The sequence below is a fragment of the Calidris pugnax genome, unplaced genomic scaffold (genome assembly GCF_001431845.1).
Source record: "Calidris pugnax isolate Ruff unplaced genomic scaffold, ASM143184v1 scaffold109, whole genome shotgun sequence".
Taxonomy (NCBI): domain Eukaryota; kingdom Metazoa; phylum Chordata; class Aves; order Charadriiformes; family Scolopacidae; genus Calidris; species Calidris pugnax.
The window spans coordinates 825,409-837,555 of NW_015090844.1; the positions used below are offsets into that span (position 1 = coordinate 825,409).

General features: G+C 37.3%; 1 protein-coding gene across 1 annotated transcript in view; it reads right to left on the reverse strand.

Annotated features, from left to right (window-relative positions):
• GNAQ (guanine nucleotide binding protein (G protein), q polypeptide) overlaps positions 1-12,147 on the reverse strand; it is a 129,745-nt gene that overhangs the window by 79,348 nt on the left and 38,250 nt on the right. Inside the window, exon 2 of the mRNA XM_014942660.1 lies at positions 4,746-4,930. Within this exon, the coding sequence (XP_014798146.1) occupies positions 4,746-4,930 (185 nt within the window). The remainder of the gene's footprint in view (positions 1-4,745; positions 4,931-12,147) is intronic.

Here is a 12,147-nt window from a genome sequence, read left to right on the forward strand (position 1 = left end):
GGGGGGGGGGGGAAGTTATCTTCAGTTCCTGTCTCTGAATACATTTCTTAAAGGATCATAATTCTTTAAATCTAACTGTAATCTCTTCCATGTTGGTCAGCTTTGTAGCAATTTATTTCTTGCCAAAGTAATGCATCTGGAGTTCGCCAGTATTAGAAGCATTAACTCTTCTGCAAGGCTGCTATTTATTTGATAACTTTTCTTTGGTTTTGAGTGCCTGGAGAACATCTGAGAGTATTTAAATACTAGCCAAGCACTATGATACAATAAATAATAACTAACACTATTTGTATAAATCTCTTTTTCTTGTAACCTGCTATAAGCCCTCTGCTCCAGGTTTGAGATGCTACAGAATACTGTTTGTACAGATGGCACTGTTTAGGTTTCTCCATCTGCTTGAAGAGCCACTTGATTATCCCCGTTCCAAACCAATACGCATTTCATTTCACCATCCAAAAAAACCAAACCTCAAGCAACAAAATCCAAAAAACACACTCGCCTAAAAAGGCCAGAAATGCCACACACTCTGCATCGTCTGACAGTCAATAACCATCCCAGCACTGGATTCAGTCCTTCACACTCTCTGCATATCAAGTCAGATGACTGCAGCAGGCCCTGTTCTCCAACTTCGGTTTGTTTGACATCAAATTTCACCAAAGAGATCTAGAACACTTAACACCCCCAACTGTTCACCCAAGATAAAAATTTATGCAATCTGACTCCATACCCGCTCCTGTTGTCCTGCTTTTTTGTCTCTATTTTTATTTGATTGCTCCAATGAATTTTTCTGATTTAGAAGAAACTAACTAACAAGGTAAACACAGACTTGAACATAATGGCAGTAAGACTTAAGGCTCGGAAAGCATTTCCCATATCTGCTTATTTTTACTGCAAAACATTCCCCAAAGGGAATAGACACAAATACAGAAACAACTTCAGCAGAAAACACTCCTAGAAACTTAACAGCAAATATCTAGGTCTACAATAAAACTTGCTTCTATGTTTTCAGCCTCTTTAAAAACTTCCTTCTAGCCTGTTCTATCACCATTACTTACATTCGTTATCTTGTTATGAATATTTAAGAAGTCTCACAGGAAATTATGGGCATGGGATTCAAGTAAGATTTCCTGCCTGTTAATCATCACAGAGTGACACCTTCCTGACATAGTCTGCTAGAGCAGAAGTAACTTGTCTTTTGGAAGTTACACTGAAAGGGAATAGTACAGGGGAACAGTGATAGTTGATGCTTAGTATTGGGGTAGATTTTTTGTTTAGTATATTAACATATTGGGTAGAATTCTTAATGACAAGCAAAAAATAAGCTACCCACATATAATCCACACCTTCAGCAATATTAGACGTTAAAAGAAAAGACAGAAAAGGAGAAATGGACACTGCATTATCTGAAGGAGATGCTTCCAAGCCATTATGAAGAACAGCGGGAATGTGAGAATTTAGAATATTAAAATGAATGGTTTTCTCATTTCAGTATTTGAAAGGAATTACAGAAGAATGGGTACACAGCTCAGCTTTCTAAAAAGATAAATTGTAAAACCTATATTTTAGTTTTAAAAGTGTGCATTTGTGTTTCTGTGGTTGCACATGAGTTAGTGCTGTACACTCAAGATTTTGCAAATATAGGCAATTTTGAGAATTGCTTATGAATATTTCTATAAAGAAAATCTAAGGCTTTCTGTTATTTCATAAAATATGTCTTACTTTAAAACTCAAGAGCCATATGAAAACTTCACAACTTCTAGTTAAAAAATATGTAACGGAAACACAGTAATATTTACCCAAAAGGAAACTAAAAACCAGTCCATAAGCCACCATTTCCTATGACAGACAAATTCCTAAGAGAAGACATCACCCTCACCCATTATCTTAAACCTCAGTAGAGCTTATATTCTGAAGCTTAACACAAAAAAGAAATGTCTTTCGTGATATAATGTGCTACCATCAATTCTGAGATATTTCATTCTAAACACTAGTAGATATATTTCCCAATTGACTTTCACTGTTCTGATAATAAATCTTTCAAAACAGCCTAGATTATAACAATATAGGACAATATATTTTAGTCTCTACCTCTTTAGTTATATTGGTGACTATGAAGCCAACAACTCCACAAGACCAAACTTGCTAAACTTAAAATTTGCCTCTTACTACATTGGCTATATTAAAATAATCCAACGTAAATGTTGTGATGTTGTACAACTGCCTACTTAACTAACTTTGGTATGAGAGCACTTCAAATTCCAGCAGCACTCAGAGATTCAAACCACTCCAGTTTTACTAAGTCCCAGTTGAAGGTAAGAAAATTGGTATTCTAGCCCCAAAGTCTATCACAGAACATGAAAAATTTGACAAGAAAAGGGCCACTTTTCTTTAGGCCCAACCACATCAGTACCAGCTTGAGCTCCAGCTTTCTAAACTATTGTGCAAAAAAACCTACTGTGCTAAAAATATGTTGTTACTCTAACTTTGAGATATTCTCTCCAGAGATAGGACTTCCTGATAGGAGATTCAAATTAATAGGAAGTGCCCTTCCTGTGTTTTCTAGACTGCTAAGCTAATGAGTTTGTTTTCAACGGCCTTTAAAAAAACATAAGGAGCAGATTAACCAATTGATTGGTGTTCACTGCTTTAAAGTGACTCTGTATATGAAGTGTAAATGTAGCAGACCCTAATCTTCTCTATACTGTCATGATACTGTAGAAAGTTTCGTTTCTCCTCTATTTCTAAAGGAATTACTACAGGAATTGCCTTGAAACCCTGTCAGTAGGTGACTTCCATTTTGCTCTGCTTGTAGCCCTATTAGAAACTGATGGGAACGCTTTCCAAGGAGCTGAGCACAAAGACAGGCTCCCACTTTCAGTAAAGCTATAGAGAAAGTGAAGAGCTCTGGCCATGTGCATACAGCTATGCCAAACCTATTTGACTCACTCCAACTATATAAAAATACTACATAAATTCAGCAGCCTTAACTTAAACAATAACTACGGGACATATACTCCATAGTATAATACAAGGAAAAGTCCTGATTTACGATTATAACTTCCAGACACTAAGGCAAAGTGACAATCAATACCAATTTTGAAGAAAAAATGACTGCGCTTCACAATGAACTAACTTTTCAGGTTAGGCATGCTACATGCTTTGTGCACAGCAAAAACATGGAGGCAAATGGCTGAAATAACCATACAAAGGCAGTTTTCTTAAAAAAGAAATGTGTAATTAGTATAAAAATACTAATTACACATTTAATTTTGACTTGTGAGGGAAGAAGGGAAACCGGCATGCAGTCAGAGTAGGAAGTTCAACAATCTCTTTTACTAATTAGGACAACTTTTCCAAACCTTTTTCACATGCACAAAAAACCCCATCCACCATTAATGAAAGCTAACAATATGGACTTTGACAGATAGGATCCTCCTAACTTCCCACTGCACATCCCCAGGCTCCTACAAGATCAGTTACTGTAATATAATGTCCAAGTGGTGACAATCTGCAATGACTTTGGCAGATGCAAATGGAGAAACAAAGTTTCTTTAACCTGGTAATAAGCTCTAGCTTTCCTACCTCTAAATTAGATGCCTTAAAACACGCACAGCAGTTCAATTCTAATAATCAAACTTCATATAAGCAGACACAAAAGATTTTCATCTTAAGAAGTTTATTTCATACTGTCTTCCCCAGTTAACAGAAGCATAACTCTTTATCGTAAATGTTCCTCGTCTTTGATAGTTTCTGGTATTTTAAAAAAATAATGGAATAAAAGAACTTTTGCTTAATTAATCAGAGAAACTATTACTTTCATCCAGGGTTACTAAATTATCACTAAATACTCTTTTCAAGATCTGTCACTCCACTTGTGAAAGATCTTAAATTTTCTGCCTGACAAAGTTGCTGATATTGGCTCATCAGTAAAAATCAGAACAAGTTCTCAGGAATTGTTATCAAACAAAGTAGTACCACTCCTGTGAGCAGCAGTGGGAGATGTAGCCACGTAATTCTGTGCCTTACCATGTACTCAAGTAATTATAAAGCATTCCACTCTCCTTCGTGGAATGTTTAAATTATTTTACTTATGTTTCTTTTAAAATGTAAATATAAAAAAAAAAATTGGAAAGTCAGGCTAGTCAGATATGAACCTTCCAAACATTTCAAATGTATTTTTTCCTTTTAAATTTCATCAACAGCATTTTAAGGTCTTGTGTTGAAAATTTTATTTCAGAACTTGTTCACACAAACAGGTATCCCCACCTATTTTTCTAATAATTTGGAATTTTTTCCACATGTAATGCTAAATGGCAGACCATTACCAGAAATGGTAGCTTCTGCTACACAACAGAAGAATGGCTTAACTCTGTTTTGGCCAGAGCATGGCCTGGAAGGAAGCAACATGGGGTAACTGAAGCAACAGTCAAACAGCAGGCTACCATTAAACCTCTGCCCGTGACAAACCGCCCACGCTCTGTTAAGAGTGGCTCCGCTTGCTTGCAGCGCCTTTTTGTTGTCAAAGCAACAGAAAAGGCAGAGAACTCAAGGCAGGACTGGTAAAATGCCCTTTTCTTCTGAGCTTTATGCATAATTTGTGTGATGTGTAATTTTTTTTGTGACCTTCAGTATATTTCCACCCCCACCCCCAAAAAAATAAAAGGAAAATCTTTAGCTACATAAATAAAGAAAAATCTCATGTTGTTATATTCATACTTAGCTACATAAATAAACAAAAGTCTTACCTTGTTATGTTCATACTTGTATGGGATTTTGAGTGTATCCATGGCTCTGATCATGGCCTGCATTGCTGTAAATATATTCTGGTACACCAGTTTTGTAAAGCCCCTTTTGTCTTCATCAGAGTAACCCGATCCATGAATGATTCTCATCTGCTTGATAAACGTGCTTTTGCCACTCTCTCCTGTGCCTGTAACACAAATAAGAAGGATACGCTTTAGCCACTGGACACAAACACAACTTTTTTTGTACAATGCTGACATCTTGTTTAGTGCAGGGCTGAACTTTGTCAAGTGCTGCTTGCAAGGACCAAGTTCAGTGTCAAAACAGCAGCATCAGTAGCAACTGAAGTATCACTAATTAAAACTTGCACTTCCATCTAACAACTAAACTAAGGAGTAAAACAAAACTCCAAAATATACATAATATGACTGCATATTAAGAAATCTTCCATTCTTGAAGACATAATTGTCCAAAACATCTAATTTCAGGTAATTACTAGGAGATATTTAGTCACAAAAATTCAGGAAGTAAGAAAAAAAATTCAACTTCCATGGTCAACTTTGAGAACATTATGGTAGGTAGTGTACTACCAATAGATGCATTTGTGTGTTTGGGTTTTTTGGGGGTTTTTTGTTTGTTTTTAAAGCAAGTAGTGTAACAATTACAGTCCTGTAAACTTTAACCTCAGAAACATGTGATACCACTGTTAATTAAAATTTGGCTCATATTCATTAACGTGCAGCCATTCCTTCCTTCAAATTTCTTCATGCCTTTGTACTTTGTACTAAAATTTGTACTTTGTACTAAAGTTTGTTCATGAACATTTCTGACTATTTGTCCATTTAAAGTTAAGATCTGCTTGCTGGAAATTTCACACAGGATACATCACACATTTTTCCTTTGCTCCAATTCAGTGAGCTCATCCTCTGTAACTACAACAGCTTATCTACATTATTCCTGTGTTTGCTTAAGAGGAGGAGTTGAAATTTAGAATGAGCAGTTGCACAGCCCTATAAACCCTGCATTCACCCAGCTACTCAGCCCTGCAGGAAACAAAACTCATGCACCAGGATGCACTGCTCAGTGCTGGGTTTTATTGTAATTATTACTGTGACGCTTTCATGCCTCACACTGTAATACTCATGCCCCAGAATAATGGCACCCTTATGCCCCTTACATGTTGTCTTGCCAGAGAAGTGAGCTTGACAGCACTGCAAGGCTAAGGGAGCAGCAGTTAAGCATTTCTGTGGTAGCACACACTGCAAAAAAATTAAGCTGGAAGCATCTAAGAGCTTTTGCCTTTAACATGAACATCATTTTGAAACCTTTGGTTTCCATTCCCCACATGCATAAAGCAAACTTTTAACACAAGTCTTCCTTACACATGCATTCTCAGAAGATCAGGCATGATGTTACATCTGACCAATTTTAATTTCTCTGGGGAGAAAGTAGTTATTATTGTAATGAAGAAGAACGTGCCCTGAAGCTGAAAAGTGAGACCAAACCTGCTTGCACTGTCAGCCTTCATGGGGATCCTCAGGATCCTCAGTGCAGGAGGAACGCAGCACTACAGGCGCAGGCCTCCTCTCTGCAAGGCACTGCCACCAGGCAGAACCTGCCCCACACAACCCTACAAATTCATGTTCACCAGGCACGGGCCCTTGTGGAAAGGGTGGTGCAGTACGGGCCATCCTGGGTCAATGACACCTGCCTGTCTTCCAGTTCATCAGAATCACAAGTGAGATCTTTACGCTTCTGTAATCTACCAGTGGGGAGAAAACATTACCTTCCTTAAGACTGCACAAAATTACAAGTCTAGACAATACAGAACTACTAAATAGTAAAAAATACTTTAGGGTACCCTTAAGAGCACCACAGTTTTTCTCCTTTTCTGAAACCTATGAAAAGGAGACATGTCCTTATATATAAAGTGAAATGAAGTGCCACACCACACATTCTTCAGATACTGTCCACCTTTTCTGCAAGATATATCACACATTTAGTATAAACATCCGTTCTGCGTGAACTTTTAAAGCACAGAATGGGATACGAGATGCTTTTTTGGCACAATTAACTCTTTTACTAAAGATTCTGCTTTAACTAATGCATAAAGGAAATCATCTGCACTAAACACCTCCCAATAAGTGGAATACGAAGTAACTTCAAGTTCTGGTCCTGATGCTTCCCTGCATGGGAATCCAGATTCCTCCAAAGTGCCCAAACGCAAATTTAGTATAGAGATAGGAAGCACATGTTTGTATTATCTACTGTTTTAAAACCTGAAGCTTCTAATGCCTTTAATTCTTTATTGAGAGTGTAGGTAGCAATCTGTAACACATATGACAATCACCCACAAGAGAACAGTGGTAAAGCAATCTGCATTATGTTAAAGAAATTAGTGTTTCACTTTATTTACACCTTGAAACTGAATCTACAAAACAGCAATATGAGGAAAACAGAACTATAATCCAAGGAAGAAACTGAAACTTAAGCCTGCATCTTATTCAGCGTTATGGTTTTGTAAATGGGTGTCACTGTGCTAAGACTTTGGCAGTCAGAGACCAGTAACAAATTATACTTGCAGATCTAAAGACACACACACAAAATGTATATTTTTCTCGATCTTTATATGTACTTTATTTACATATAAAATATGTATAGCTACCTATATGTATTTGAAAATGGTATCTCTCGCTCTCTTTTAAGGCCATGTCAAAGTTTCCTCCAGTTTGTTCCTTCCCAGTTCAATGTTTGAAACTACTTTCTTTTGCCTTCCCACAGACTAATTTTCTGGTTAAATGACCAGCAACAATGAGAATATTTTCAGTCCTCTGTAACTGCATGAAATGTCACATGCACATGGGGTGTGAAAAGTATCCTGGTGAAACAGGATAAAGTGGAAAACTTCCAGCACAGAACGCACAGAAACAGGATAAAAGAATAGGAATGACAGGTAATAAAATTCACGAGATTGTACAAAAATTCCTAAGAGAAAATTTTGGTTTTCAACACAATATACGGGAACTCACAAAACCTTCCCATTGATAGCTTATGTTAGATTGTTATGAAAGGCAGAAAGTAAATATTTTTATATTGTTCCTGACAAGAAAAGCATACAAAAAAAATTTTAAGTATGGCTTTTTTTTAAAAAGTGGTATCAATTCTTAATGTAAAAAAAAAAGGCCTGTTTACGTGTAAACTGCTTAATAGTGATAAAGCGCCATTTAGAAGTATGTTACGAGGGATTTCCTCAAGTACATCCCCCCAGACTAAAATAATTGGAAAGAAAACAAGCAATGTTATTTAGTCTCAGAGAACCAAGGCAAAGTTTGGCATAATGAATTACCAGGGTTAGCTAAGCACAGCTGCAATCATTACAGCATTAATCCTGGTGGGGAGTGGGATTTTAAACTATCGCTGTTACAGCACTGAGTCAAACCCAGATTGGATTATATCTTTTTTGGCTTTTAAAATCCCATGACTGGCTTTATAACATCAAGACGACCTATAAAACACCAACTGCGCTTTCTACAGCCTCAGCCATTACAGAGCAAGTTAAGAAATACAACTTGGCAATACAACTTGGCAACATTGCCTAAAATCTTACCTACCACCATAAAACAAAACCAACAATGGGTAACAGGCTGAACAGGACTCGAGAGGGCTTTTTACACCTGGTGAAAAAAATAAAACTCAAAATGGGATTTTAAAAAAAAATAATCTACATGTCCTGAGAGGATCTGAATGCTTTATAGCTTCTGCTAACTGCTACGACCATCATCCCAGCAATACTTCTAGCCTATATAAGGAGAGTGCAACAGAGCGGGTCAACAGAATGGACCAAGAGGGGATAAAACTATACTGAGAATAATTTTCTGCTGGCTGCTGCTGCACTTTTAAATTAGTCAAGGCTTGGATCGGTTTTCTGATGAGTAATATCTTCTTGTCTGTCAGAAGACAGCTGAAGGCCACACAACATACCTGAATCTTAATACTGATTGTGATGATGACAACGATAATAATACTGTTCTAAAAAAAATGAGGGTGGAGGGTGACTTTCCAAAAAAACCCATGATCCTAATATAACCCTTGGCTGGCACTTTGGAGAGAAGTCAATGGTGTGACTGAAAAAGAAGAACTTTCTGATTTAAGCACACAGTATGGTTGGTCATTTGACTTTTTAAAAATTTCTTTCCAGATAAAAAAACCACCCAACTGATAACCAAAAACAATTAACTAACTGTCTTCTAAAACCAGTAAAGAAATGTCTCTAACAGTGATAAATTCTCATTCAACTGTGGCGTAGAGGATTATCAAAACTTGTAAGAGCTTTGCATCTTACAACCTGGCAAATCTCTGAAGAACATACCCAAAATTTTTTTCTTCAAATGGTAATAGCAACAAATATTACTGCATCATCAACAATTTTACAACCAAATATCTGAAGTCCCCCGAGCAGTATTATCTCCAAAAGCAGAATGAGGAAGGAAGTCAGGCTACTTAAATGCAGCAGTAATCCCTTATGCGCATGCTTGCACACACATACACACCCCTAACGTGTACTAATTTATTGAATTGTTACTATTACTCCTGGTGCATGTCCCACAAAAATAAAACCACAAAATGTTGAAACACAACATTCTTTGCCCTGTGAAACTAACCATGTTTTAAGTTTTTCTATGAATGTTGAATAGGCGACGATGCAGCTACTGGCAGAGTGACCTCAATACTCATGTAGTGGCTGACAAGGAAGACACATGGAACTAATTCAAAAGTAATTCAAGACTAGAAGCCTAGGCTGACAAACTTTTTCTTTCACATGGATGTGAAATGCACACCTACACTTGTTTTTGCATTCCTCTACATTTTAAGTTAAATAAACTGAAGTATCATATCTTAAATATTCAAATACAAGGATGTTTTTAAACTAAAACAACAAGGATGCCATTCTCTAAGCAAAATCTACGCTGGCACTTACTAAGAAAATAAATGCTGCTAAACTACGCCTGACTCTGTGTTTACTCCTAAATCTGATTTATGAAATGGCAAGAAAAGAAATGTTTTAAAATTCATATTTAAATTATATAGAAAAGGACATTCTTAATCTGTAGGAAAAAAATAAAATCCATCAAAATCCACTACCCTGTTAGTCACTATCCACATTGTTTACGGAGAGCCATTAAATCTACAGTGTGTATGTTCACAGAAGACTGACTTTTAGCTAGGGATTCAGTGGCAGCAAGAATCTGTGAAGTACCTGGAAAAGTGAAGACTTGTGAGTCAGAGTGGGGTCAACCTGTTGTGCAGACTGGGCACAGGCTGACACTTTATCTGCTGACCATTTTTCTACTTGCAGTATTACTATACCTACACTGTTTCATCAAACATTTACACAGATAGAGCAATGTGTTGTGCACTGCCTCACAGATTTAAAGAAAGTGCAGAAATCAACCTCATCGTATATTAAACAGTAGAGTAACTCCTATGAAGAGTAGAGTATTAGAGAGATGACACATAAGAAAAACACTTGATTTCAACCATAAAGTTATATTCCTAGGACAGTTTCATTTCCTCTGCTACTACTAATTCAACTATAGAGGAAACAAAAAAATATGGTTTCTTCTCTTGCTGTTCCAGCAGTGGAATGCTGCAGGATCACACTTATGCTGAAACCAAGTATGGCCCTATATGAAAATATAAAAACTGTACAGAATTCTGGCCTTGGACTGGCCTACCTTTGTAGGTCCCACAATATCCAGAACATATTACCAAATGCAGGAGATCATCCCGGGATCCAAAGCAAAGGAGCCAGTCTGTCCTATCACTTGGAACAGCAGCTTTGAGGCTAGCCATTGAAGACCGCTGTCAGGAGGGATGCAGGGCTGGTAGAGTCTGTAGTGAAACTCCCCGAGGCGGAGGAGAAGCTCACCAGCTCACCCCAGAACACTTCTGTGAAAGTTCTGGAGCAGAACTAGAGTATCTCTTCTCCATCAAAGGCGGCAGTGAGGCTAGTAAAATAAGCAGGCTCCTAAAGAAAGACCCCTGTCCACATGATGTGGTCAAGCACCTTTGGAGACAGGTTCATCATCCTGATGCCTTAAGAACGGATCCTCATCTCTACAGCCTTGACCATCATCTGTCAACAGTGGCCAAAACTAGAGAGTTATCCATCAGCTTCAGGCTGGTACAGCTATCACCAAGCACTTCCTTCTAACTGAGGACTATTAGTATTCTATGCAACTTCTTCTGCATTGCTCAAAAAATACTATTTCCGTGACATTCTGTATCTCTGTATCATACCTCCTGGAAGTACCAACCTGTATCTCCAGCCATTTTATATAACTATAAATTAATTTTTGGAATTGACCACTTTCATCTTCGCTGTAAAAACTGAAGTTTAACACCAAAGAATTTAAGTGACTCATCCAGAGACATGAGTAGAATTTCTGTGAGGAAATATTATGAGACCTGATACTGAACATAGTAGGCATATTTATATTTTCCATAAAATGAATAGTAGTACTGTATGTACTATCTTCCTCCTGTGATTATCAAACTCCTTAATTAACATTAATAGATTACACCTCAGAAGAGTCAGCTGATGTTAGCAAACACAGAATCAGAGAATGGTTTGAGTTGGAAGGGACCTTAGAGATCATGGAGTTCCAACCCCCCTGCCATGGGCAGGGACACCTCCCGCCAGACCAGGTTGCTCAAAGCCCCATCCAGCCTGGGCTTGAATCCAGGGAAGGTGCATCCCCAAGTTCTTTGTGCAACATCCACCACATTTTGGATGGCATTTCACTTAGACTACAGGAAAAGACTAGGGAACAGAAAAGCATTTGAAGTTTCAAGGAAGGCAACAAAACAAGCCAGAAAGGGATGTAAGGTGTCTTGATGTCTGTTCCTACAACAATAGCACATGGTTTTGTATTTATGTTAAAAAATGAATGGAGTAACTACAAAAATCTATGTTAGGAGAGAACTTGAGTGATGACCTTTGAGATTTAACAAAGTACAGGTTTAAATTAAAAGCCATTAATAAAAAACCTGGGAGCGGTGTAGATACTGTTTTATTGCCAAGTGTTTGCTCCACTGACAGAATCTCTTTCATTTAAAATCACTACATAGTCATCTTAATTATTTTGTTCACAATCCACATCTGCATATTCCAATTGCTTTCAGAAAAGGAAGCATATAATCATTTTGCCATTCACTAAATTACCTCTTCTCTATCATTTTAGTAATTTATAAACATTTACTTAAGATGACTATCAATATTCTATGCAAGAAAACAAAATATCATTTCATGAATGACTCATGTTACAACAAAAAAGAGCCTAGCAAGATAAGTAAAGATTCCTTCAAAAGAAAGGGGGGGGGGGGGGGGGGGTTTTTATGAAG